This window comes from Perissodus microlepis, chromosome 10 (genome assembly GCF_051167445.1).
Source record: "Perissodus microlepis isolate ML-2025 ecotype Zambia chromosome 10, ASM5116744v1, whole genome shotgun sequence".
In the NCBI taxonomy this organism is placed as follows: domain Eukaryota; kingdom Metazoa; phylum Chordata; class Actinopteri; order Cichliformes; family Cichlidae; genus Perissodus; species Perissodus microlepis.
This window is the reverse complement of record NC_140470.1, coordinates 21,121,633-21,149,315: the sequence shown is the minus strand read 5'-3', so window position 1 is coordinate 21,149,315 and position 27,683 is coordinate 21,121,633. Positions and strand designations below refer to the sequence as shown.

At 38.3% G+C, this 27,683-nt stretch overlaps 1 protein-coding gene across 2 annotated transcripts in view; it reads left to right on the top strand.

Moving 5' to 3' along the window:
- Positions 1-27,683, top strand: part of LOC146379403 (rho GTPase-activating protein 26-like) — an 81,778-nt gene that overhangs the window by 50,605 nt on the left and 3,490 nt on the right. For both annotated transcript variants that reach the window (XM_084940641.1, XM_084940640.1), the window contains exons 11-24: positions 832-926; positions 2,465-2,543; positions 3,312-3,348; positions 3,564-3,629; positions 4,535-4,609; positions 4,737-4,821; positions 5,981-6,039; positions 11,053-11,158; positions 12,760-12,919; positions 13,713-13,851; positions 14,519-14,702; positions 24,823-24,858; positions 25,002-25,112; positions 26,518-26,609. In XM_084940641.1, coding sequence (XP_084796767.1) covers positions 832-926; positions 2,465-2,543; positions 3,312-3,348; positions 3,564-3,629; positions 4,535-4,609; positions 4,737-4,821; positions 5,981-6,039; positions 11,053-11,158; positions 12,760-12,919; positions 13,713-13,851; positions 14,519-14,702; positions 24,823-24,858; positions 25,002-25,112; positions 26,518-26,609 — 1,324 coding nt within the window. The remainder of the gene's footprint in view (positions 1-831; positions 927-2,464; positions 2,544-3,311; positions 3,349-3,563; positions 3,630-4,534; positions 4,610-4,736; positions 4,822-5,980; positions 6,040-11,052; positions 11,159-12,759; positions 12,920-13,712; positions 13,852-14,518; positions 14,703-24,822; positions 24,859-25,001; positions 25,113-26,517; positions 26,610-27,683) is intronic.

Here is a 27,683-nt window from a genome sequence, read left to right as displayed (position 1 = left end):
GTATACCTAACCCATCAATTGTTTCAACTAGGTAGAAACAATTGTTACTACCTTTGAAGAGAAGTGATGTCACCATAGCATAAATTGTATAATATTGTCTGTCTGTGTTTTCTTTACTTATAAGAAAACCAAGCTTTTGAAAAGCTAACAAGCTGAGTGTCTCATGGATAATGTGTGAAATGAAAATAATATTGCTGTAATCCTTTATATTGGTTATAAAACTGCCAGATGGCACTCCCCACACATTAGTTTATAGTGTCTATTTCTTCATATTGTTCTTTTTAAAGCACATATGATTCATTGCCCAGTTCAAACAGCAAGTCTTACTTTTAAATTGGAAGTCAAGGCAAATTTAAAATGCTAAATCTTCAGTTTTACTCCAACGTAAAATATATTTCAACCAGTGATTCATTTCTAATAATAATAACTATATGCTACATACATGTTTGTTTGTTTGTTTGTTTTTCTGCCCTTGCCTCTGTATAATACGCCTTATTGGACAAGCCTTGGAGCACAGAATAAACTGCTATTTAGGTCTTCTGTTTATGACGGGCAGCCAATTAGAAAAAAGTTGGCTTAGAGAGAGGAGGAAGGGAGCTAAATGTGCTCGTTTCAGACAGGATATATTGACGACCTGCACCAAGACTCCATATGGGAAAAGTACAGAATATTTTAATCAGTGAATCTTGCAGAGCTAGTCTTAGTATGGAGCTGAAAATTACCGTCCTGGCTATTAAATTCCACTCAAACAGTATGGTTGCATTATGATGTCTTAAATGCTCTTCATGTGTTATTAATGTACTACATTGCTTCTTGCTTTTGCTGTGTCAGGGAGAGGAGGAGAGCTTTATTCTCAAGTCGTGCACCAGAAGGAAGACGGACTCGATAGAAAAGCGGTTCTGTTTCGATGTGGAGGCTGTGGACAGGTTAGTGAATATTCACCCAGCTTTCTTTTCACCGGGTTTTACTTTATGTGTCATCAATATGAAAGATTTGGTTAAATGTGGTTCAGTCCCAGCTCATGATCTCAGGATTAGCATGGGCTTTTTTTCCTTTTTTTATTTTTTTAAGCAGGATGTAATTACAGCGAACCGACACATGAGGGCACTGCACAGTTGGTGTGAGCTTGAAGATTGAGGCTCTTTTTCCTGTCTGACTCAGCCCTCTGTGGCATTTCCCTTCTTATACCGCCTCCACTGTTCCTGTCCACTCACACACAACTTCAGCTATCCTCTATCACACCCTGCCTATCTGTTAACCATCCATCTTTAGGCTTAACTCAGGTCCTTTAGGAACACAAAGCAGTCTCACTCTTAAGCGGGACAGATTGCTGTGGTACAGTAACTCATGCTCCGTGAAGCAGGTTTATTTTAGAGAGCCAGCTCTACAACATAAATCTTCAAAATGATCAAAACAGTCTGATCACTGCATACACAGACTCGTTCCTGCAGGATCCTGATGGGGGGGAAATGTAGCAAATTATCAAGAGCAATAGAGACGGCAGAAATCATTTGTTTGGCATTATAGACAACTTTTTTTTTTTTTTTTTTTAACAGAGCTTTTAACACAAGGAGGGGGCGTTTATAACACAAAAGGAAGAGTGGCTACACTGACAGAGTTATAGACTGCGTCAGTGCTTATTCATTCTTTTCCATCACAGTGACTCGGAATAAAAGGAGGGAACGGTGATCATCTCTGTGATGAGTTTCCCATGCAAACACAGAATTTAAAGCAGCACAAAATAAAAACAAAGGCCAGTAAAATTGCACACAAAACGAAAAGTATGAAGAAGACGGTAATAGGAGCAATACATTACATATTCTCTATGCAAAACACAAAATCATGGAATTAACAGAGCCGGCTTTGTTATCTAGGATTTTTACGATTTTCAGGCTTTATAAACTCCGAAGAGCTGGTCTCAGTTTAAATCATGAGTACGTGCGCATCACACGTTGCCTCTGTGGATGATTTTTCGCTGCTTAGCCTAATGAATTCTTGTTAGATGCTGAATTTTCATGTTGTATTCGTCATCTTTTTGTTATCCTTTTAAGGGGAAAAATCTGATCGGAGCTGCTGATCATGTGATTTACTGGAACACAGTAGTATAGTCATAGCTCTGGCACCCATAAATGAATATGTTTTGCTATAAAAAGAACAAGATTGGCATTTATCTAAGAATGGGCACATCTATTAAGTAGTTTTTAGTTAGAACATATAACTACTTAGTTGAAAACCTTCACAAGAATTTCTTTAGTTGATAAACTTTTTATTTAAATACGATGATTTTATTACAGTTGTGGTTCGATTTATAGGTGCCCCTTGTTGCACCAGTTATCGACATGTTTGTCTTTGTGTGTATTTGTTGAGTATTATTGAGGTTTGATGATCTAACACCTAATGTTTGCCGCTCACCTGTATGTTTGATAAGCTTATGTGCCTTTCCTGTTATTGCTTGTGTGCGAAGGCCGGGAGTGATCACCATGCAGGCTCTGTCGGAAGAAGACCGTAGATTGTGGATGGAGGCCATGGATGGGAGAGAACCGGTAGGTTGCCATGGTTACTAGTTTGTTCTCATGTGACACAGACAAACAGGAGAGTGAGGCCGAGACAGAAAAGGAGAGAAAAGAAAAGGGGATGGGATGAGAGCTAAACAAACCACGAGGTGTAACAGCACATGCTGTCCACGTCTGGTCACATTTAGAGAGACACCAAATAAGTCTGAGAGGGATAATTTGGTCTTTATGCTCCACAACAATCAACACATCAGCTTTCTGCCAACCAACTTCCTCAGCACTTGGTTTATATCTCCTCAGTGTACAGCATTTTTGCTCTTTGGGTGGAAGTCTATTTTAACACTCTTATTCAGATGTGTTCTTGTTCCAGCACCTCCCTCATGTCTGCATTCAAGTGTGCAAAGGTAATCCACATTCAGGAGCTCACCACAAGTTGGAACACGCGGTTGCAGAGTTCAGGGGAACGGTCATAAAATTAAAAAATGCTGGTGATCTTGTTCTCTGGCTCCCACTTCTCTTCATTACAAGCTCGCCACAGATCATGACTGTGAAATACCAGCAGCAGACAAAAGGATGCATCTGAGCATTAGAGTCATAGCTACTGTATTTTCTATATAATGTGACTTTTGTTAGAAATAATAAGTGGATATTCCCTAAAGAACCCTGACTATATGCTTGCATAACTAGATTTATCTATATTTATATTTATATTATAGCATGTGAAACACTGGTAATGTACTTATGTTTGCTTCCCTAATTAAGCATAACTGTGAAGTGTTCTGTTCTTTATTTTTGCAGGTGTACAACCTCAATAAAGATAACCAGAGTGAAGGCAGTAAGTGTCTTTAATTTATTTGGATTGAGTTGCTGTTTTTTTTAAGGCTGCAGAGGTGATTATCGTTGCCATCTTCAACTAATATATAAGACCTAATAATACTTGTGCCTAAAAAGTGCTAACAAACTTTTAGGTTGGAACACTGTGTTTTTAGTGATGTTAAAACAAATTGATAGTTGGCTCAGATTCATTCTTGTCGCTTCCCTCTCCATCAGTGGCCCAGCTGGATGTCATTGGGTTCAACGTGATGAAAAAATTCATCTATGCGGTGGAAACGCGAGGTACAGTGTCAACCCACGTTATTTCCTTTGTTTTTTAATGCTCTGTAAATCTTTTTGCTTCTTTGCTGTGATACACTGTATTTTTTTAGCGATGAAGATTATCCAATAAACTTTATCGTCTGCTGTATCCAAATCATTGACAGTAGTTTCAATAAATATCAGAAGATAATACTGTTTGTGGACCACCTTACTTGTTTAGAGTCTTCTCATGAATATTTTTAGTGTTGCAGTCACTGTAAAGCTCTCTTTGCTGCCATGCGTTTTTAAGGGTTTATCTCAGTAGAACTGAAGTTTTTCTCAGTTCGTTTGATACTAAATTTAGAATTTTTTGGAATATTATTTCTCTTTTTTTAATATTTGCACCAAAATTATTGCAAATAATCTAAAAAATAAATGAATATTTTTTAAAATGCAGAACATTGGTCTGCATGAATTGAAAATCTGATCAGGAGTTATGAGTGCGATTTAAACCTTCCTGATGTGTCTGGACATCGCAGGTGGATTTGTATTTAGCTTGTATATGAAGGTAACCTTGGATTTCTTAGCTGGGACAGGTTTGCAATGGGACAGATAAAGATTAAACACATTAAATTGGTATGAATTTCATGCTGATGCCAAAAAAGTGCATCAAAGCACAACAGTGTGGTGCCTTTTTTTCTGTTCATGCCTTATTTGGCAGTGATTTTAAGTTGGTGAGAGGAAGACACATCGTAGTACATTAATAACACTTTAACACATACAGAAGAGCATCTAAATCATTTATCAAAGTAGAGGAACTAAAGTTTCGCTGGTAAAAATCCCCTTGCTGAAATCTCTACGTGCTTGCTTGAAGGAGAATTTTGTTTTATCATAGAGTCCTGATCTTATCATATCAGTTACAGATGATCTCTTGTCTCCGACTTCAGGTATTGATGAACAGGGCTTGTACAGAATCGCTGGCGTCAACTCCAAAATACAAAAACTACTGAGCTTGGCTATGGGTAAACACTGAAGCACATGAATAAAAAGCACATGTTTAAATTGTATCAAAACAGTAACTAAAATATCTTTTTTAAAAATTGATCTCTTTTGTTTCTTTCTTTTTCTCTTCATATTTTTGTCCATCAGATCCAAAGACGTGTGCTGACGTAGAGCTGGAAAGCCCAGAGTGGGAGATTAAAACAATAACTAGTGCTATCAAGCACTATCTCAGGTTTGTGCGAAAACTCTTACATAAATGCAAACTCACAGTGATTTCATTTGTTCTTCTACTAAGAATTATTGGCAAAAAATAATTCTTCCAGTGTTCACCGAGCATGAGTGCATTTTAACCTCCGTGACCGTGATAAATGAATTAAATGTGCTTTTTGTGTCTTGGAATTATTCCTCTTATTCTAAATTATAGCACTTTTCTGCACTTATCACATAATAACTTGTTAAAAAGACCTTTGGCCCGAATATATTGTGCTTGATTTTGCTGTCATTTCTATTATTTGTGGTCTGTTTTTCTTTATTTTATACATGTTATTTATTCAGAGTTAATGCTGTGTCAAAACTGCCCGATATTCTGGTCATTATATTGCACGTCATAGTTAAATTACTTCCTCTGGTGCAGTGCAACAATAAGAGAAGGATTGTGATTGTGGGAAACCAGAGATGAGCAGCTGAAATGGAAAGAAAATGTAAGAAAGGAATGAGAGTAGCAGAGGTGTTCATGCTGTGCTCGATCTGCTGTAGCTAAATGAATCTATGCTGTTCACAACACAAATCCACAGGCATACAAAGATTCGTATTCATTCGGTTGCCCGCAAGCACTTCGCCGGTACATAAACAGACAGATTTATAGAAACACCTGCTGTCAATTCTCTCGTAAATACACCCATTTACACCATCGAGACCTCAAGTCAGGCCTCATTGAAGACCAGCAGGTGCCATTATTCACATCAGGCAGTAGGAGAAAGCTCATGTCAAGCTGGTGTGTAGAGAGAAAATATCAGAAGGAGAAGAAAATAGAAAAAGATAAATTGAAGAAAAAATGTCCCAAGCTGGTCTAAGCTACTAGATAGCAGTCTCCACTATCATAAAAAGAAGGAGTATCTTTTGTAAGAATAGTCTTTCCTTCCTCAAGTAGAGTTCCAGACTTCTAGAATGACTGCCAAGGCAGATTAGAGCTGTTCTGGCTGCACATGGTGGTCCAATACCATACTAAGACACTTCATCCTGGTGTTTCCTTTAATTTCTCTCCAAACTGTAGTGAGATGAGTGCTCGTACAGGACTCTTCGGATTTATTGGTTTTTCCAGAGAAGCCAATCCTAAGCTCTTGTTCCATTTTCCTTGCTGATAATCTTCTCCTGACATCTTATGTTTCCAGAATGCTACCTGCACCTCTCATGACATACCAGTACCAGAGGAGCTTTATAAAAGCTGCCAGTGAGTAGTTTCCTTTTGCCTCCTGATATCTCGTTTTCTTCACAAAATGTCTGTTCAAGCTGTTTAAGTTGTTTAAAGCCAACCTTGATATTAAATAGTGCAAACTTCTCTTCAAGGCTACCTTGGATAAAAATCGACTAGACAATGCTTAAATAGCTTTTGTTTGTTTTTAAATTAAGCTAATCCTGTTGATTCATTTCAGTTTATAAATGGTTGATTGGAGTTGGTGAAATTTTGCATTATGTTGGTTCTGAGGATAAAAAGTCTTGCACAAACACAAAAACAAACAATGACACTGTGTTGGGGGAATGACCCAGATCCGGATTCTGCTCCATGCCAACTTTTAAACAGGCTAAAACGCACAGCTGTGCCAGTGTGAAAGTTGCCTCTAACTATGTAAAAGAGAAATGAAAATTCAGATTCAGAGAGTCAGATTTTACAGGAGACTCAAAAATCCAGGAAGTATTCCTCCTGGGTGTTAAACATCAGGATTCCCTAGAAGGTGAGACCTGCAGCTTCTTATTTGAACTTGTTAAATTGCAGCATGGCTGTTATCTCACAGTTAGAGAGTCTTACAAATAAGTGTTTTCTAACTAAATGTTGTGCACACGGTTTGTTGGCTTTGCTGTGATGGGCTGATTGGAGCAGCAGCCACACTCCGCTGTCCATTGTGGCGCAATGCACATTGCAGAACACGTTGCAGAGCCGAGAATTATGAAACAGAGTTTCATAAATACTCTGAAACTCTGCTTTTAATGTCAGTACATTAACATGGTGCCTCCTTTGCTGTATGCAGATTTCCAGATGTGGTAAAAGAGGGCGATGTGCTGTAGACCATGCTTCCCAGGAAGGCAGAAAAAAAAATCTGTCTTGAAATTAGACCACTGTCTTTAGAATAGTTAAATAGCATAGCTGGGCAAATGGTTATTTGTATCGCTGGATACGATAAGCTGTGTTTAAAGAGGAAAATAGGCTAAACGTCCTAAATTTGGTTAGTTGAAATTCATAAATATTCTATTATCACATTGACAGCAGTAATAACAGTGCACCAGGCCTCAGAGTATCTAGAACTACTCTGGCTTCTGAATTACTATCATAGAGATGTTCTATTTTCACAAATCCTTTGCTGGTAGAACATTTAATATGCTCCCATATGTTTATAAGTAGTTTAAAGTTTATGGTTGCTGTTTATTTGCCCTTCTTCTTTAGTAGAATTGGGAGAGTGACAATATATTCACTGAAAAACTCTCTTTATTCTCTAAATAAGGTGTTTTATGGTGTTCCTGTATTGTTAGACGGTTTTTAATTAAACAGTTTACATGCATACATAGTGGGGAACTGGTAACTCTGTCTATCCGGTGCGGGTTATACAATATTATAAGAAGCCTGGAGAGCTTATCAGAAACGGACAGCCAATTAAAGGTTTACTGTTTTGAATTTCGGTGGATCACATAGCAGCTGCAAAATGCTCCTTTTTGGTAACTGCACCTGATGGGTGTGGTTTGAGTCAGGAAACATATTTTATTAAAATAAAAAAACCCTCAGCTGCCTGGAAGATAGATTGCCTGAACTCTCCAACAGCCATGGCAATCATTTCAGTGTATTAGATTCTTGTCATGAGGCTGCTAGGCTACAAAATAAACTTTTGCAAGCACCAACTGATTTAGAACATGAAATGGAGACTTTGCATGAACCCCTCCTTTGCTAAATCTGTTCATTTGGATTTCCTTGTTTTTCTGTTTAACCATAGTTTAGCTTGCTTGGGTCGATTAACCATGGTTATCCATGTAGCTGCTTCCTATTTTTTTAATGAATATTTGACACAGACAAAGTAGATTAGTGCAATTCTAGTGTTGGAGGATGCTTTAGTGATTTGTTTTCTTTGTTTGGCAGTAGCTAATCGTATAGGATGCCAAGCTGACATAGGAAGGAAGTCCAGGAAACGACTGTCTGTTTCTGGCCACGGTACCAAGACAGGCTCTGCAGTGAATCCAATGAAGATTGTTTTTTATGAGTGTATTTCGAGAAAGGAAAAGAGGATGGCAGATAAGTCTACCAAGATAGCTCGGTTGAAAACAAGGCAGGCCACCCATGTGATAATGGATGCGATTATGGTTTTTTAGTAATCATTAAAAAATACTTGTGTTTGTGAAGTTGCTGTATAAGTTTACAGTTGTGTGCCTGACCTGACCTCTTTTCCGCGGCACTCATTAGTTTGGTTGACGTCGTAAATTTCTTTCAGAATGCATATGTGCAAGAAGGCGCCTCTGTCTGTGTGACTTAGCTTTCGAATTTTTTTCCAAGGTGGAATTCTGCCGAAGCAAAAGGGTGTTTTTTAAAGACAGCGTCCTCATTTGAACTCTCTCTTTTAGGTCCTCCCTTTTTTTCTCTCCTCTCTTTTACATGTATTCACCAACTCCGCCCACAAGATCTGATATTGCATCGTGCTCTTCCTCCTTCTCAAATTTCACGAGAGGCAGAATAGAAAAGAAAGTATAGAGTGTATGAAGAAAATGCCCTGACTCTGTCCATCTTGTGTCTAATATTTATGTACATCACCAGAATTCCTTCCAATTGGGCTTTATTTCTCACTCCTGCTAGGAGGAGTGATATTTTGTAAGGCATCTACAAAGATCTACCAAACTTTATTCACTTGCATTACTTAATGCAGTCCATAAGAAAGACCTGAGATGAGCCTCATCTCCGTGACACGTAAATCAAAGTCTTATTTTTTTAAGAAGCCAATTTAACAAGTACTGTTTCTTCCTGTTTAACAAGTACTAATTGACATTAATCTTCTAAAGCACAATTATGCATGATAGACGGAGTTGTTTGCCGCCTTTTCTACAAAAGTGTCAGATAGTCTTAAAGCTGAATAGGCAAATTTCTGGAAAATAATAGGTCAGGAAATACCCTGATCTGTAGGTTATAAACACATTATACTATGTTTGCAATATTTTTCTTCTATCCCTACATTTTCTATGATTTAACCCTTATTTTGGTACATTATGCGTGCCAGGATACATTAAACTTTAATTAAGCATTAAAGTTGCGGGCCATGGAACATGGTCTAAAAATCATCCTTCAGTTGTGACATCAGCAAACCACTTCATCAGTCAGAGATGTCCCAGATTTTTCTTAAGTTATTTTTTTAATCACTATATCTAGTGAGATATTTCTCTATATTTAATCACTTACTCCTGTGTGAGTTCAGACATATTGGCCTGTTCACTCATTTTAAATGACTGACTCATCTGGCATCTTGGCTGAACAGCATTGTGTCCAGTGAACACCATAGCAGGATTAATGATTAGCCAGTCACCACCAGCATGGGCAAGACACACAGGCTGTTTATAAAGACATTCTGCAGACTAAACTGTTACATTGCTGCTAGCAGTGCATACACACTAGTAACTAGAGCAGTGTGTCTTTGTGGATATTTAGGGCAGATGAAGAGGTAAAACAGAAGAAAAGCTGGTAGTTGCAATATTTCTAAATCCCCAGTCTTGCTTCTAGTTTTAATGCTAGAGCTTAAAGTCTTTTCAAAATGTCAGTTAAATGTTTGAAACAACCGAATGACGATTGAAAACAAATGTTTGTGCCATTTGACATATTTATTAAGAACGGATTTGTTTTGGCTGCTGTACATAATCATCTTGATCCATCGATGTAAGTAACTGCTTCCCTACGGTCTTAAAAGCACCCAAAACTCAACTTGCATCACATTAGCAGCTTCCTCAATAATGAGAAAACAGGTTATTGGTGAATCAAGTGTAATTTCCTTGTTTATCTCTCTCCTGGGATGCGGTTATGTTGGCTGGATTCCTACTCTTATTAAATTCGTTTGATGGTGTCCTAAATCTACTCCGAATAAAATTAAAGGTCTTCAGTACTGTAAAACCGAATGTGTATTCGTACTGTGCTGTGACGACACGTCTGGGCTGAGGTTTAAAGAAAAACAAAGTTTTGTTTTTTTTGTCCTTTTGTGCATGTGTGTAAAGCTGTGTGCACCATAATAAGGAATGCTGATTTTTATTTTTATTTTTTTTAGTATATATGTGTGTCTGTTGGAGCCCAGCCCAGTTATGTAAGAAAATAATAAAATTATGGTTGTCTGTGTATAAGATGCTCTGTCAGTTGTGGGAGCGTTGCCTGGCACTGACAGCTGGGGCCTGAAGGTTGATATAGTGTGAGTCTGCTGTCATCTCTTTATTGACTAGCCCCGCAGGCTTGAGTTATTATAGTTATTCATCAGCAACAGGCTGTTCTGCCCTGCTTGCCACGGAGCTTTTCCACTTTGTAACAGTATTAAACACACAGTGCCAATAAATACCCACATGCATCCTCTGCTCTGTCTCTGCATCTTGCGGAGATAAACGTTTTAATATGCGCTTCATAACTAGTTTGGCAATGGTACACAGAAACCCTGATTCCCTCTGAATATTTATCACCTACCTAACCTTGTTTATGACACTCAAACCCATTACGTCAGTTGGTTTCCTAAATCAGCTGGATTATTTTTTTTCACAAAAATGGCACAAACATGAGTTTATGGTGCGTTTTTATAGAACTGCAGGTTGATACTCTTGCTAGTGATTATATAGAATGCCGAGATGGCATATGTGGGTCTGATTTTTAATTATTGTTGGAAAACAATGTGTTTACCAAAGAATATAAGCAGCTTAAGACTGTGTTAGGATGATAGTTGGTTGTAGCGACAGGAAAAAGGATGTGAAATATCTGTGTGACATCTAAGAACTCCACCGAGTCTGGATGTTATTCAGACTTTTATTTTATTGAAATCTTGGGTATACTTGTTTAATTTCTGTGGCGTGTAGTGGAATGACTGCTTTTTAGTGTCTACAACAAAAATAAAAAAGGGATCACGACTGCTTTGCATGGTTTCAAAATTACCTGTTTGATGGTTTTGTATGTGCTTGTTTGTGTCAATAAAGATATAATAATAAGCGACACACTTGAATCTCTCAAGTCTTAATATGTGTCTCTATCCAGAGATGGACAATCCAGAGGCTAGAGTAACAGAGGTCCACGCGCTAGTGCACCGGCTACCAGAGAAGAACAGACAGATGCTGGAGCTGCTGGTGAAGCACCTGGCCAAGTAAGTGGAAAAATTGCACACATGGGACAAGAGGTGTAACTGCATTATACGCTGTTCATTTCTAAAGCAGTTTAACACTGTGTAGTGTTATTAGCATTAGCGACTCCATTTAAATTGCTATAATGCTTCTTTGCTTAATTGCTGTCCAAAAGAATTAATGCTCAACGTAATCTGTTGACCACATGCGCTAATGCTGTGTGTACTGAAAATAGAAACCCATCCGCTAACCTCTAGGCGAAATCTATTTCTGGACTTGGGCCTTTAAAAAGAAAGATGAGCTAGTGGCCGGATGCAGGTATTTCTGTCAGTACCAAGAAGTGTTAATCAGACCTTATTCTCAGTGTCTAGTTTACAATTGGATTAAAAGTGGTTAAAAGGTTAAGAAATTTCACATATATTTTTTATGTAATGTAATTTTAAACTTTAGTTGTTTCTGATGCCAATCCCGACTTTCCCAGCAAGATTAGCGCTTCACTTTAAGTTCACCCACCTAGTAAAACCACTTGTCACAATTTAGACTTTTGCTTCAATGCTTTAGATGCTGCTGTACTGTACACATGCAGTGGTGCTTTGTATTGTACAGGTGAGAGAAATTGTGAATAAAACCCATTGTCTTTCTGCAGGTCACATTCTGCAAGTTGCTGTAACGCATAAGCAGAGATAGCATCATACCGCTAGTTTAAGTCTACTTATTCCTCCAAAGCACCCACCTTGCTTTGTGTTGTCAGTGTAAACCCGCATCTAAGCCCCCATGGCTTTATCTGGCTTTTCTTCAACAGCAACAGCATGATACAATCTGTGGTAATGAGGACATAAGCCACATTTAAACCACATGTAGGTGAGCGCATTTGCAGAGAGTTCTGAGGACATGTTACCTGGGTTTAGTGGATTACAGCTGCCAATAGCTATTATCATCACAGGCTTATAGGTAGAGGCTGGATCACACTGTAGCTCAGCTCTCTGTGTCATTTTGTTCATGCATGATTTAAGATTTATTGCATTGTTCAGTGTATACAATGAGGTTTGTAATGGTTGAGATTTAATGAGAGCGAAAGTGTTAGCCAAATGTATTATTATGTCACAATCAGGTTTAACATATTCTCCCTCATTATGATTTTCCTGCTTTAATGCCATTTTTTTTGGACTGCTCAGGCAATGCTCCGATCTATCTTGACTGAGCTCTTACATTTTATATGAGTTTCTTATTTTATTTTATTTTTTGTAACCTGTGTTGTTTGGCAGCTTTTGAAATCAGGATTGCGATCTGAATGCAGTGAAAACACATTTGCTTTTCCAAGATAAGCTCTATAAATTCTCTGTAGGCTCCTCTTGTTCATGTGTTTCTTTTGTCTGTTTGTTTATTCATATATGTTAGTGTTACTTCTGTTATTACAGACAGGGAAAAAAAGTTGTTTCTCCTGAAAATGGGTAAAATAAGTGAGGCTGTATATTTAGGTAATAATTATGTGAGTGATGCGTCGTTTGAGACTTTGTTAATGTAAGAAAAAAACTGTCAGGAACTGTGGCTTCAAATCGTGTCAAGTTCCACGTTTCTAATTTGGATTTACTGTGTCGCCCTTTTCTTTGTGTAACCTTAATAGTGTGGCCAGTCACCATCAACAAAACCTCATGACCATTGCCAATCTGGGTGTAGTCTTTGGACCAACTCTGCTCCGCCCACAGGAGGAGACTGTTGCAGCCATCATGGACATTAAATTCCAGAACATTGTTGTGGAGATCCTCATAGAGCACCATGAGAGGGTAAGATGATGCATAACCTTAATGAGTAGCATAACTGCAGAGAGATTAAATGCACCCGTTACGCGGACATTGTGTATTTATACAGACACATAGACAAACACACACAGCTCAAGTTGGCACTCCTCAGTCTTTTGACTTTCCCAGACACTGCTGTATCTACTGGAATGTGTGAAAATATAGTAAAAGAAAGCAAAAATCTTTAACACGCTTGTCTCACCATAGTGAACAAGCATGTACAGTGTCACAGGTGATTAACACAGCCTGCAATAACAAACTAAAAAGCATATTTGAAAACTAATAGACTTATGTAATCGGTTCGAGGAAGGCGGAGGTAAAAAAATTACTGCCTGTGTTTATTTTTATCACGTCGTGGGGATTTTACTTTCCTGACTGTACTTAAAGTGGAGGAAAATTTCAGTAATGCCATGATCACTGCCACAAATCTCAGACTAGACCCAGCAATGTCCCCTGTTGTTAAATCTCTACATATGTAATTACTCTCATTTAAAAGACGTTTCACACGCAGCTGCAAGCAGCTTTGTTGCAGTGTTCTGTAATTGCAATGGTTGAAGCTCTGCTGCAAAATAAAAAAATCCAATCCAACTAATATTCAGTGTAATGCTTCTGCTCACGAATGAATGAATGTCCTCAACATAATGGGCAAGGGCGGTGAATTATTGTTTGCTTTTATATCACTGGAATCAAATTTAAATTTGCCAAAGCACTATTTACATATTTATGCACTGTGCTGTTTCTTACTTTGTATTTAATTCTGATTGTCTTGTTTGTGCAGATATTCAGGGACATGCCGAATTCTTCTTTGTCCAACACGCAGCTGAAAACGCCCAGGAGGAGGAGCACGGACAGCAAAACTCCTTCCTGCAGCGAAAGGCCACTCACGCTTTTCCCCACCCCGACACATTCCCACAAGGGTAAGCTGAAGGACATGACCTCATGCAAATTATTATTATTATTTTTTTTTAGGATTTCTTTATTTAATTTTTGGTTTTTTTAAAAGCATCTGTTTGTTTGCATTAAAACACAGACAACGCAGGTATACCAAACAAACCGAACAACAAACAGAACAATTCCTAATCCTAATTCCTTCAGCCACCTATTAAAGGGAGAAAGTTTGTCAGACATGCAGGATTCCAGCAGAATTTTCCTTGCTAACAGCTTTGATAAGTAAACCTCATAATGACCTTTTGTACTCTTGAATAAAGCACCCAAAATAATGCTGTAAGGGGGGGGGGGGTGAAAAACTAAAAAAAGTAACCCCTAAAGGTCTGTAATCTGTTACACTGAATAAGAATGGAAGGTTTTTACCTCTCAGCTGTAAAAGGCTGTTGGAGTATTTTCGTCACACCGCCAGGTGAGCGGAAGAATGGGTGGCTTTGACACCCGAGTTTGTGAATATGATAACCCGAGAACGAGTCAACGTAGGATTTTCAAACTAATACCATAGGTGCAGCTACTAAAAATCACAGATGAGTTTTAATCTCAGTGAGAGTGGTTGCCAGTTTTTCTAAACAGTTCAAACCATTTTTATGAAATGAAAAAGGCCCAAGGAATACATCACTCACACATTTACTCTTACAGGTGAGAAAAGGAACAGTGTTGGCAACGCCACAGCTGCTGACCTGCAACACTCGGTGTCCTCGTCTGCCAACTGTAACAGTAGCAGCAGCAGTAGCAGCAGCAGCAGCCAAGGTCGAACCCCGAGACACAGCCTGACAAGCAATGATGGCGAGCAGGACAGCCGGCAGAACCGGCCCACATCACTGTGAGTAGGACAGCATTACGAAATAAGGTTAACCCAAGTAGTTTCTAACAGATGCACCAGCATAAATACGTGCACTCGATTTAAACATTAAAATGGCACAGTGGTGTGGTGGTTTGCACTGTCACCTCACAGCAAGAGTGTCCTTGATTCGAATGCACTGGAGAGCTGGGACGTTTCTGTGTGGAGTGTGCATCTTTCATAAGGGACTCTGGCTCAATCCCACAGTCCAAAAGCATGCTTGTTAGGCTAACTGGTGATTCTAAATCGGCAGTAGATGTGAGCGAGCTGTTTCTGTCCATTAGAGTAGTGACCTGGGTGTACGCAGCCTCTCGCCCTGTGACAGCTGTGATGGACTTGTTTTGTTCACTGAAAGCATCTATCAGTTGGTGATTTACATAAAATTAACAAGAATTTTAAGAAGAAATTTAAGGTAGTAAAGATAACTTAGCAGTCTAATGGTTTTTTAAAGGGTATTTTGAACATATTAATATATGAGGTACAGCAGATAAAGCTCTGTGCACAAATATAAAAACATTTAACTTCAAATATATATACAAACTAAAAAATATATACACTATGTAAACTGTTTTCAATCACACTGATGAAACACTGTGCCACATATTTGTATATCAGTATACATCTCCATTTATGGTTGCCAGGAGCTTAGTGAAGTATACTTTTGACTGGCTGGTTAAATCCCAAAAGATTCTGGTGAAGTTCTGCAGCTGTCTGCTTCTCCTGAATGAATAAAATTTAAAAATAGCTGCTGCATAATCTAGCCAAGCAGGTTTTGATACAATGAAAAAGCCTTGTCGATGCACCTTAAATCCAACTTCTAAAAGATTGTGACTTTGGTTTTTTCAGTGCACTTTTAGTTTAAAACTCAAAGGCATTTATGGCATTAAAAAGTTGGTATGGTAATAAGTATCTCAGGTTTACCTCTCACAGTGTGTTCGCTTGTCAGATTATCTTGTCTGATTGACAGTTTAAGAACTGAAACCAGCTGAGATAAAAATATTATCACAGGGCTGACTGAACCTGTCTCCTGCTGAAAATAACTATGTTTTTATGTAAACGTTAAACCTGGAACTCACAGAGACAAAGGTTGGCCACGCATATGGTCTGACACACAAATGTACAGGAACACAAACAATATTTTCTGTCTGTCATCCTGATATTATTTTATGGTGTTTGTTGTTAACATACACCTAGTTATAAAGACTGCAGGCCCAGTCTGTCACCAATAATTGCTTCTCCTTCTCTTCCACTGATACTGCCACTCATTCTCCTTTATTATCTCCCACGGCTTGGAATTCATTTTTTAATTTTCTCAACAGCCTGCTATTGTTCCACTCAGCCTTTGTTTATTAACTTTGTTATTTGTGTAAGTTCTGTGTCAATTTTGCATCTTCAATCTGAACTTTGATTAATGTTAGAAATGAACGGCGATCAGTACTGTAAGGTTTCCTTCATCAAACAACAAAAATACTTTTGGCTGCTGAATACTTGAGTATGGCTGTGGACTGTAACAGACCAGAAACATACCTCTTGCCCTTGTTGATGATGTTGTTCCTGGGATTCACTGGAGCCACTTGCCTAGCTTGGGAGTCACTGTACCTAGTGCTCCTATTACCACTGGGACTGTTAAGTCAAATTGTTGAATGTTGTCATTGTGTTTCTTAAATTTCTAAAGTCTTAGTTCAAGCAGTAGACCTCTCCAGCCACTCTGTGCTGGCGGAGGTTTTATTGTAGATACATCTTATCTGAAAGATCTGTTTCTTTTGTTGTAAGCTTCCTGCTTTTATGACCCTTTTGGTGAGCAGGAGGTCACACAAACGCACCCCCATGACACACACACACACATCCTCACATACACACACACAAGTTCTTGCACACACATACACACACACATAGTGCCTTGTCTTAGAACCATTGGGGGGGTTTACGGTGGGAGGTGCTTGTGCTGTGATGTGTATTGTAACTGTCATGTCAATAAAAAGGCTACGAGGGGAGCTGCTCTTTGAAGGATTTAGGCTAGAGACAGCTTCTGACCAAAGCTCTCCCTCGTTAGCGAGTAAAAGACCGGTTGAAGATGTTCTGTCTTGTTTTCGTTCTTCATGAGGAATAAGTCTCTAAACTAGCGGGGCCTGTGGAAACACAGACTCAACACCACTGTTACCTTCACCCTCCACATCTTCTCTGACCCCTTGGTACTTCTGCAGCTTCCTTCTTCTTGATGTTGCTGTCATTCAGAACTGTTACATCTATCACTACGGCCGTCTTCCTCTGTTTGTCTACCACCACTATGTCTGGTTGGATAGCCATCACCATTTTGTCTCTCTTTATCTGGACGTCCCACAGGATCTTATCTCGGTCATTTTTCACCACCCTTGGGGGCGTCTCCCATTTTGACCTCAGGACTTCCAGACCATACTCGCCACAGATGTTTCTGTATACTATGCCGGCCACTTGGTTATGGAGTTCCATGTATGCCCTGCCAGCTAACATCTTACACCCTGCTGTTATGTGCTGGATTGTCTCAGGGGCATCTTTACACAGCCTGCACCTGAGGTCTTGCCTGATGTGATAGACCCCAGCTCAGAGCTTGTTCCTGTGCTGCCATGATTACTGCCTCTGTGCTGTCTTTCAGTCCAGCTTTGTCCAACCACTGGTAGGACTTCTGGATGTCAGCCACTTCCTCGGTCTGCTGGTGGTACAGATAGGGGTCTATCCTTCCATGATGGATCCTCCTTATCCTCTTCTTTCTTGGGTTTCTGCTGCCTGAGGTGTTCACTGAGAATGCGGTCGGTTGGAGCCATCCTTATGATGTATTTGAAGTATTTTCCTGTTTCTTATGGTATGCTTATATTTGGCTTAAATGCTATCTTTACTAATCACAATAGATCAATCATTAAAAAAACAAAATAAATAAAAAAATCATCATTTTATCTTTAATACTAATATTACTGAAAGCTTTTTTTTTCAAACGAAAGCCAGTGGCTGTATATAGACAGTATACTCTATATTGTGTGCACAACATAAAACAAAAGATGTATGCCCGTATGCTGTAGTGATACAATTGAAATTTAATGGGCTCCATGGAACTGCTGCTCTGCTTGATGGAGAGAAAGCTAACGGATAAAAAAATGTTTATGCAAACACCTCACAAGAGGGTTTATATAATAACTAATGATACAAAATGTCACAACTTACATTTTTCATCTTTTAATAATTTGAGTGATTTGTGCACACAATTCATAGAAAACACATACTTTATATTCCAGGTGTAATAATAAATGTATTTGGGATTTTTATTTTTTTTTTAAACTGAGCCCAGGGTCCACATTTGGGTGCCTAGAGAAGTGTTATTCGTGATATGTGAAATGAGGGGAGAAATAAGAATGCACAGCAGGAACAGGTGCTTTAAGAGATACTCTGAAGAATACAGAGAACAGCGGACAGAGAAAAGGGCTTTTTTGGAAAGTCTTTGCTTTATGAGTCACAAGGAAGAAGCATTTAATGACTGTAGTGAACAACCTGTGAGCTATGATAGAGCACCCAATGGTGTATGCAATTATATGTTCAAAGCCTGCTATCCTTATGTTTTTTCCTTTTATCCCCTTATAGTTGTGCTTGGGCAGAACCGTATGTTTGATGTAATTGTTTTTTATACTTTATGTCCCTTTCTGTTTGCACTGTATGTCTCCAAGCATGTTAAAGGTAAATTCGAACTTGCTTTATTTACTTCTGCTTTTTGGTTACTGCAGGGTCCTTGGTTTGAGGTTTGGGTGTCATTTGCTGTCTCCCTGCTTTCATGCCTACCCATCCTCTGAAAATAAGGCCTTTAAAATTCCTACAATCGAGAAAGAAAAGAAAAAAATGACCAGCATGGAATCAAAACTCTACCAGCTCAGTGTGAACAGACACACATTAGAGGATTTTCGATTTAGCTGTTGAGGGATTTTCAGCCAGAGCGAATACACTACACCTTGGGGGAAAAGAGAGTCTTTCCTAAGCTGCTGGACTGGAGTAGCCAGCAAAGTGTGAAACACAAACGAGCTGCCAAGGCAAAGATAGATATGTGTAACTGACTCTGATCCCAGCTCGGATCATCATTTCATATTCTCCCAGAGCCACATCACAAATTGGCAGGAAAAACCAGCCTCAGCGACCTCATCATATGTGCAGAGCTACAGAGCAACCGGTTGACATCGTCAGCTCTGTCTGTTCTGCTATTCCCTACTACTATTTGTCAGGTGCTTTTTACAAACCTGCAAACCTTTGACTATGTCTAGAGGCAAACCTAAAAGAGATGTCAGTCTGCAATGCACTGGGGTCTGAGTTGGGTCAAATCTACGAGGTCGACGGTGGCTTGGACCTGATGTGCTAAGGTGAAAATGTAAATGCCAAAAACCTCCTGCTCTGCTCTTGTCTCTTTGTGAAAGTCAGTGAATTGTTTTGTATTTATCGTGCTGTTTTTTTATTTTTAATGAAAAGAAAGCAAAGCAAAAAAATAATTATTTAGTGGAGATTGATTAGTATAGAGAGAGTGACTGGAAAAAAACCCTCTCACGTGCCATCAATGAGAGGAAGAAGAAAAACATCCATTAAGGATTTGTAGACAGGCTGTCATCAAGATACTCCGTCCTAACAGCATAACACCCTTTTACACACATGCATTACCAGATTACATGTGTCTGCTTTGGCTGCTTTTATTGATAAACAGCTTGTTTATATAAATATTTTTTCTCCTTCCTGCTCTCAGATCTACAGATATTACACTGATTACTTCAGACCTCTAATAAGGGATAAATTCATGCCACCATCAGTAAAAATGGACATGTAGTATAAGTAAAAACCAGCCTCTCACTTTTCTCTGCACTACTTTAATCTTCCCTCGCTCTCAGAGCGTACAGGTAATGCTGGGCTCTGTGACAAAAGAAGTAAGTAAAATTTATGATTCTCATTACTAAAATGTTCTCAGAGCTTTTTGCACCCTTGTGTTTTGAGTCCAGACTCAACATCTGCAGGCAATTCTGGGGTCAATCTGATTTATTTGTTAAACTATAAATTCTTGTTTAAGGCTGTAAACTGTATTTGTTGCTCTCACATCTGCAGAGGCAAACACTGCATGGTGGTGTTGTGACTCATGAAGTCCACTTTAAAAACAAAAGAAAAAAAATCAGGCAGCTGATTCAAAGAGTACAGGTCATATTTGTTGCAGAATAAACACGAGATTCACCATGAACTATTCAGATTATTTATAATTGCATTGTTAACGATTTAAAATTAAGACAGACTCAAAATGTATCCTTGCATAGTTTTACTGACATAGAAGTTGGTCCCCTCTTGCCGTGTCTATCACAGTGATCTGTGATTAGTGACAGTTAAAGGGTGCTGTCCACACGGATTGATTTTTTTTTTAATGTTGATTGATCTCTGAGTGGAGAATAAAGTAGAAAAGGGTGGATCAGTTACTGTGACTCTACTGATCCTGATAAAGCCACGGTGATAATATCAAAGTGCCTTTTTGAGCTTATTTAAACCAAATGATCTCACTTCCTGTCCTGTTACTAGTTTATTTACCAGAGTTCAGATATAACATCAAGTTGTACGGAAGAGGATTAGGGGCACTGGAAAAAAAATCTGAGAAAAAAGTCAGAATTCTGAGAAAAAAAGTCAGAATTCTGACTTTTTTCTCAGAATTCAGGAAAAGAAGAAAAAAAAAGACGTGCCCACTTTTTTTTCCCAGTGGCCCTAATCCTCTTCCGTAAAGTTGAAATAGTTTGACTTTCTAATAATTTATTGTCTAAAGTAAATTAACAAGTTAGAAGTTGCAAGATTGATCTTCCAACTCGTACTTCTCTCACTCTGGAGTTGCCAAATACTGATGGTGTAAGAAAAGCTCCCAAATAATTATGGAGGGGGTGAAACTGTTTCTAGATGTTTCTAAGGTCAACAAAGATATATGTATCACTTATCATCTTTGTTTTTGTGTGCTTGTCTTGTTCTGTGTGCACTGAGTTACTGATCTAAAAGCTATTTTACTGATGCTTTTATTGGAGTGTCCCTAAAACATCCATCCATCTATCCATCCTCAGCTTATTCAGTTTCCCTGGACAGGTTCCCAGTCTGTCACAGGGTCCCTGAAACAAAACATCACAAAACTAACTTTTAAATATAGCTACATCACCATAGCAACCATATGTTACATCATCAAAAAAAGGGAAAGGCTGTTATAATATAGAATAGAGCCGACTATGAATCTGTTGACGCTGTGCAGAGAGGGAGATAAGAGGAAAAAATAATAATCCTCTGACTCACCAATGTGATGTTATATAAAATGAATGAGAAGATTGATCTGACACTGGAAGAAAAAGAGTACAGTCTGCTTTTGCTAGGCAGTTGCAGATTGTTAAAATAAAATAATAAAGAAGCCATATCTTTACAGCAGCCCATTTATTAGAGTTTCTCTCTTTTTACCATTTTTAGTGGAAGGATATATAGAATTTTTCACCTCACTGTTCATTCAGATTACTTCTTCTTTTTGGTATGGTAAAAAAAAAAATCTTCACAGAATTTAAAATTACCTCTCAAAGTATTTCACAAATAGAAAATTCTACTCAGATTTCCTGTACTTTCTGGCTACCTTTTGAATCCACTGTAACATATCAAATGCTACTATGTTGGAACTGTTGGCTATAATATGTCCTTTTAACTCCATTCTTCTAATAAATTGTCACTGATTATTGAGGCAAATTGAGTATTTTAAAAGCCAGTTAAATGTGTTCACTTGTTGGATTCCTGGTGATTGAAGCAATCAAAAGTAGCTCAAGAATCAGTTTTAAATCTTTTTAAACAATTGAGGCAAATTGCTTGTGCTATTAAGAATAAGTATAAGAATAAGAAGACCTGCAAATAAGACTCCCAGGAAAAATTCATTTTAGAAATAGGTGTATAAATATACCACTTTTTTTTAGTATTTAGCTTTTATGAGTAATACAAGTAAGAAGAAGCAGAGGCTTCCAAAAGAAAGCCCAAAATAAACCGACGTAGGGGATGATGCACAGCAGCATGACTGTGTTTTCTGTGCTGTGAATGCACAACAGTGGGTGTTCTGGTTCTTTGTGACTCTGCTGGCTTAATTTACATGCCAGTTTTCTGTGATGCATTTATGTTTTAATCTCTGAAACAATCTGGTGTTGCCTTTTATGTAATCTTTGTGTGTTAAAAGTGTCAGTTCATCTGCATCCTGCATCATTGGATTAGAAAGACTGAATGAAAAATCTTTTGGGGAAGACCAGTGTTGGTCAAGTTACTTTATTATTATTATTTCTCTAAGAAAGTTATCCCATTACTTTTCTGAGGTAAATAGTTACTTTGTTACTTAGTGACTTTTTAAAAACATAACATAACATAAACTTATTACGCTGTTCCTCTGTCTCTCTTGCTGCATTGAGCATGTGTATGACAAAAGAATTTCCCTCGGGATAAATAAAAAAAACAAAGTTCTAAAAAAGTTCTTCTTATTCTTCTTATTCTTAAATACACAACCTGAATGTGTTATAAATCAATAGACCTTTCAGCCCAATTCTATTTTTTTCTGCATTATCCATCATATAAAATTGAATCAAATGAGAAAGTCTCTTTTTAAAGCTTGTTTTAGTTTGAATCTTTTAACTTTATGCACTTCGCATCAAGCAAAAATTAAATTATACGCAACAGTCTTTGACTTGAAGAAATTTGTTTAACATTTTAACTTATTCTCTGCATATTTCAGCATATGAACTAAAACAATGTTTTGTGTTTACACTCAAATAGATGCAAGTACTTGCAAGATGCAAAGATTCAGTGGCACTAAGTACAGTCGTTCTTAAATCTATTTTTACCTGTTTAGCAGGAGTGGGGCATGTGGAGGTTTGCCCATTGCCACAGCAGTCTTGTCAGTGGGGGGATCCGGGGGTTTCTCTGTGAATTTCACATTCCCATGGCAGCGTTCTAGGTGCTTGCTCAGATTTGAAGTTTAATTTTTCGCTGTAGGAAAAGTTTGTTTTCCCACGCAGAGTGTACAGCAGACGCTAATGTTTTTGTCACTTTTTTACAGAATTGAACTCAAAGTGAAGTCAGTACTTTGAGCTTTAAACGCTGCATGGTCGTACTCTCCTTCACAATCCATATTATCCATTGTTGATCTACACACGTCTGTTGCTGCCACGGACGCTGCACGCTCGTTCGTCATTATCATGAGACACTCCCACAAACATCACAAACAAAATCACGGTTTAGTAATGCGGTAACGTAGCGTGCTTATGGGAATGTAACAGTAATCTAATTACTTTTTTGCCATAGTAATCCCTTACTTTACTTGAAAAAAGTAATCAGATTACAGTAACATGTTACTTTTAACACGCTACTGCCCATCTCTGGTGAAGACATGGATCTTGCTGAGAAAGTTGAAATACATTTAACATCACCACGTTGACCAAAACTGCATCTATGACTATTCTCTTACAAAGAGTATCACTACCAGTGTTGGTCAAGTTACTTGAAAAAAGTAATCAGTAACTAATTACTGATTACTTCCCCCAAAAAGTAATCCCGTTACTTTACTGATTACTTATTTTCAAAAGTAATTAATTACTTAGTTACTTAGTTACTTTTTAAAAACACGATTTACAACCTGAATAGGTGATAAAGCGATAGATCTTTCAGCCCGATTCTACTTTTTCTGCATAATCCATCATAGAAAATGTAATCAAATGGAAAAGTGTCTTTTTTTTTAACTTGTTTTATCAGTTTTAATCTTTTAACTTTATGCATCAAGTAAAAATTTAATTATATGCACCATTCTCTGACTTGAAGAAATTAGTTTAACATTTAAACCTATTTTCTGCACATTCCAGCACATAAAAGAAAATATTTTTTGTGTTTACACTCAGTCTTTCAAATAGATGCAAGTAAAACACAGCAGAAAATAAATAAAGTCAAAGACTAGCGGTCCTTTTGCTCTATTTTCACCTGTAAAGCAGGAGTAGGGTAGGCGGAGGTGTGTCCTGGTGCAGGTGTGCCGTAATTTCCCATTACGTCGTTGCGCACTCGGTGCTTGTTTAGGGTTTTTTTTCGCTGTAAAAAGAAGTTTTCTTCCCACGCACAACAGACACTAATGTTTTTGTCACTTTGTATGGGATCAAACTCAAAGTAAGGTCAGTACTTCCACGCTTTAAACGCTGCACGCTCATACTCTCTCCCGCACTCGATATATGATCCACTGTTGATCTGCACACAGCTGTTGTCACGAACGTCGCACTCGCTTACGTCATTGTCATGAGACATTCTCGCAAAAAAATCACTGTTTTAGTAACGCAGCGTTCCTACAGGAAAGTTACAAGTAACGCGTTACTGCCCATCTCTGATCACTACAACTGATTCTTGGATCAGTCCTTTGTAGTGATTTTATTTATCCCTCACCCCACGTAATTAAAGTCTTGTTGATTTTTTTTTTTTGTTACATGTAAGGATAAATATAAGGATATCTTGTTTATCCTCCTATGTCTTTGCATTTAACCCATCCTAATTATTAGGGGCAGTGGGAATCAACTATGCAGCACCCAGGAGACAACTACAAATGCACACCAATTCCTTGGTCAAGGGCAGCATGAGTGGAAAATTAAACCTGTGCAACCACAGGGAGAACATCCACACTCTGACCTCTACCCACTGTGTTTACAGACCGCAAGATTCAACTGGGACTGTGTTAGGACTTCACCAAGGGAAAATTCAAACAGCCTCCATATTAGCCTCCATTATTCTTGTTGTTTTAGTTGAACACGAAGCACATTACACTTTTACAGAATTTCTCCTGGTATGGTTTGGCTTTTGGATTCACTATTTTAGCTAAGCGAGATTGGAGGGCTACTTTGCTGACTTGTCATTTATTCCTCATGTGGTGGAAAACTCTCATGTAGAACTGTGGACATCATTGTCTCTCAATTTATAATGTACAAATTCATTCCACAATGTATTTTCCCAAGTCCAGAAACACTTCTGTATGTAATAAAATGCACTGATAACAACTGATTGATTCACTTTGTCTTCTTTTCTTGTGTGTGTGTGTTTCCAGGCTGAACCCGAAGCCTCGTGCCAGCATACCAACAAGGTACATTTAAAACTGCTTTAAAGTCACACTTGCCACTTGTGACACCTAATTTCCAGTACTTTAGGGTATAAACATGAGGTGTTATTTATCCTGTTTTTATCCAATTCTATCAACATGTCAGTCTCTATAAATTTGTCCTTCAGTGCAACGTCTTCCAGTCCCACTTCACCACGTTCGCCCTCCTGGCCGATGTTCTCAGCCCCTTCCAGTCCACAGCCAATATCTTCTGCCTCCAGTGACTCCTCCCCTGTCAGGTTAGTGCACAGTATTTATGAAATGACATGATGCTGACTTGCCAGCAATCAGAATGAAACTGCAAACTGTGCTCATTCTAAGAAACCTTAAACTGCAAAAGTCTAGGACTGCATGAAAGTAAAAAAGATGGAACTTTTGAAAGATGAAAGCAGTTGTCATCAATTATTATTCAGGAAAAATATATTTATACAAAATTGTAATATTTGCCCAACTAGTTAAAAAACCTTATCTGAAAGCTTATGGATCTCCATTATTGTAGTTAATTTGATCAACACACTTCCAGCCAGCAGAGCTTAAGAAGCATTGGTGCAGTGGATGTGACTGACCTCTCCTCTTCCCCGTGAAACGAGAGAGCTTAAGAGCTAACTCGTCCCTCGGGGTATCACCGCAGTATCTCAAATCAAGGACACGTCAAGCGGCAGTCATTCTAATATGAGCCTCTCTATTGAAACGGCAATAAAAATACGCCTTAATTTGATGCAGTTATTCATCTGAACCTTGGTAGATATATAGTGTCTGTCACTAGAGTTCATTTCAGTGCTTAACATTTTAAGCCTTAAGTGTCCTGGTACTGTTTTAGAAGCTGATAACAGCTAATATTCTTTTCAAGTGCTTTGCACCCTCAAAATATCAGGTCTTTAAAGCTGTGACCTCTAAATGACTCAGTAGGAGACGGTAGACAGATATAACAATAAATTATATCTGAATGAAAAGGTAAAGTTTACAAGGCAGAAAGAAATGACAAGCTAGAACTTTAAAGACATACAACACAATGGAATATTACAGTGTCGAAATAAAACCATGTCCAGAGTGTCAAATAATTAAGTAAACATATGCAAACACATCCTCATGTGCAGTTAACACTGACGTACAGCTTATTTTTAAAGACTAATTCAGAGTCATGTCACACAATAAGCAGGTAATGAGTGTATTATTTACCAAACAGAAACGCTGTGGTGGGTTCATTCCTGTCCAGTTCCATATCAAAGACCTGGTTCAGGTTTGAACATGTACAGATCATTTTTTTGTCATTCCTGATATAGAACAAAAAGCTTCATTATCTTTATCTTCAGATCCTCCACACAAGCAAAAGGATAGGGTTGTTCTCACAAGCACTGGGTGCTCCCCCTCAGCAGATTTCTGGACATCGGCCTGTTTCCACAGAGGATCAACTGTAGGGCTGTTAATCCTCTGCTAAGTGTTGCTTTGCATGATGTATAGTCATGCACTAATATTTCATACCTACTCTAAAATCAGGAAAAGGAAAAAGTCCATGTGTGAATTTAACCATCTGATACTTAATAAACAGAGCATATAAAGTGACCAACCTGCCATTTGTGTTAAATTGAGGTACTACTTTGGTGTCTGATTACTGGCTCAGTGTAACTCTCTTCTTATTTCCAGTTTCACGGGCAGAAAAGCTCGAGCTCTGTACGCCTGCAAGGCAGAGCACGACTCTGAGCTGTCCTTCATCGCTGGGACCATCTTTGAGAATGGTGAGTCACAATCTGGACTTGTCAGCAGAAAGGAAAAAGGAAAGAATGTGGGTTGGTGTATAGAAACTATTTGTTGTCAAAACAAAAATCCAGACTTGGGAATTTGCTTGGCCTTGGTGCTGAGGCTTTCAAAAAATCCTCGACGTTTATCCAAATAGTCAGCCGTCCAAAAATTATATATGATAGGCTTATAGCACCACTTTCCCTTGACTAGAACTTCTGGAACTTCTTCTTTATGATATGAAGTGAATATGAAGGAGCATAGAGGAATGCACACTGCTAATTCCAGAGACTGAATCCACAGAACATTTGTTTAACATATTTTATTTGGCACCTGGCAATAAAATGTGCTGCGACTTTAGAATCTGGCAAGCAGACAAGCTGCTAAAGCAATACACTGGACTGCATATGTAACAAACAGCAAAGACATACATACTATATATATGAAAGTTACCCAAAGACATACAAACCATGATAAAGGGAAATGCTAAACATTTTCCCCTTTCTTTACTTTCCTATTTACCCACCTTACCAAAGGAAAATAATGGTTGGACACTGCTGCGTAACTAAAATTATTGTCACTGTGTGCAATGATCCAGTGTTCTCGTTTCCTTTGAAATGGGTCCTTTGAAGACGGACACCAGGTCTGTGAGCACTCGCTGTCAATTTCTGTCTTCAAAGCACTTTGGTGTGTCAAGTGGGCAGTAAGCTAGAGTTGGTTTGCTGTCAGTTTTTGATTGAATGCAGTCGTCAGTTTACTGATAAAACAATGAACTTGAACTGCTTACATTTACAGTTTAGCAAGAACTTCATTAATTTGAAAGGAAATTCTGAAATTTTCCTCAGAAACGATGATATAGTTTCTGTAGAAATGGCAGCTTACAGCCAAATGATGTAGAAAATGTTGCTTTTATAAGAAAATATAGGCAGAATAAAACTAGCTGACAACCAGCTGAGTCTAGTCCTCCATTTCAAAGAGACACAGTGTAGATAAATTATTACCTTCACTCAAAAAAAAAAGATTCTTCACCCTCAGTAACCATGAAGCAATAATTTTACGTAAAATCCAACAGA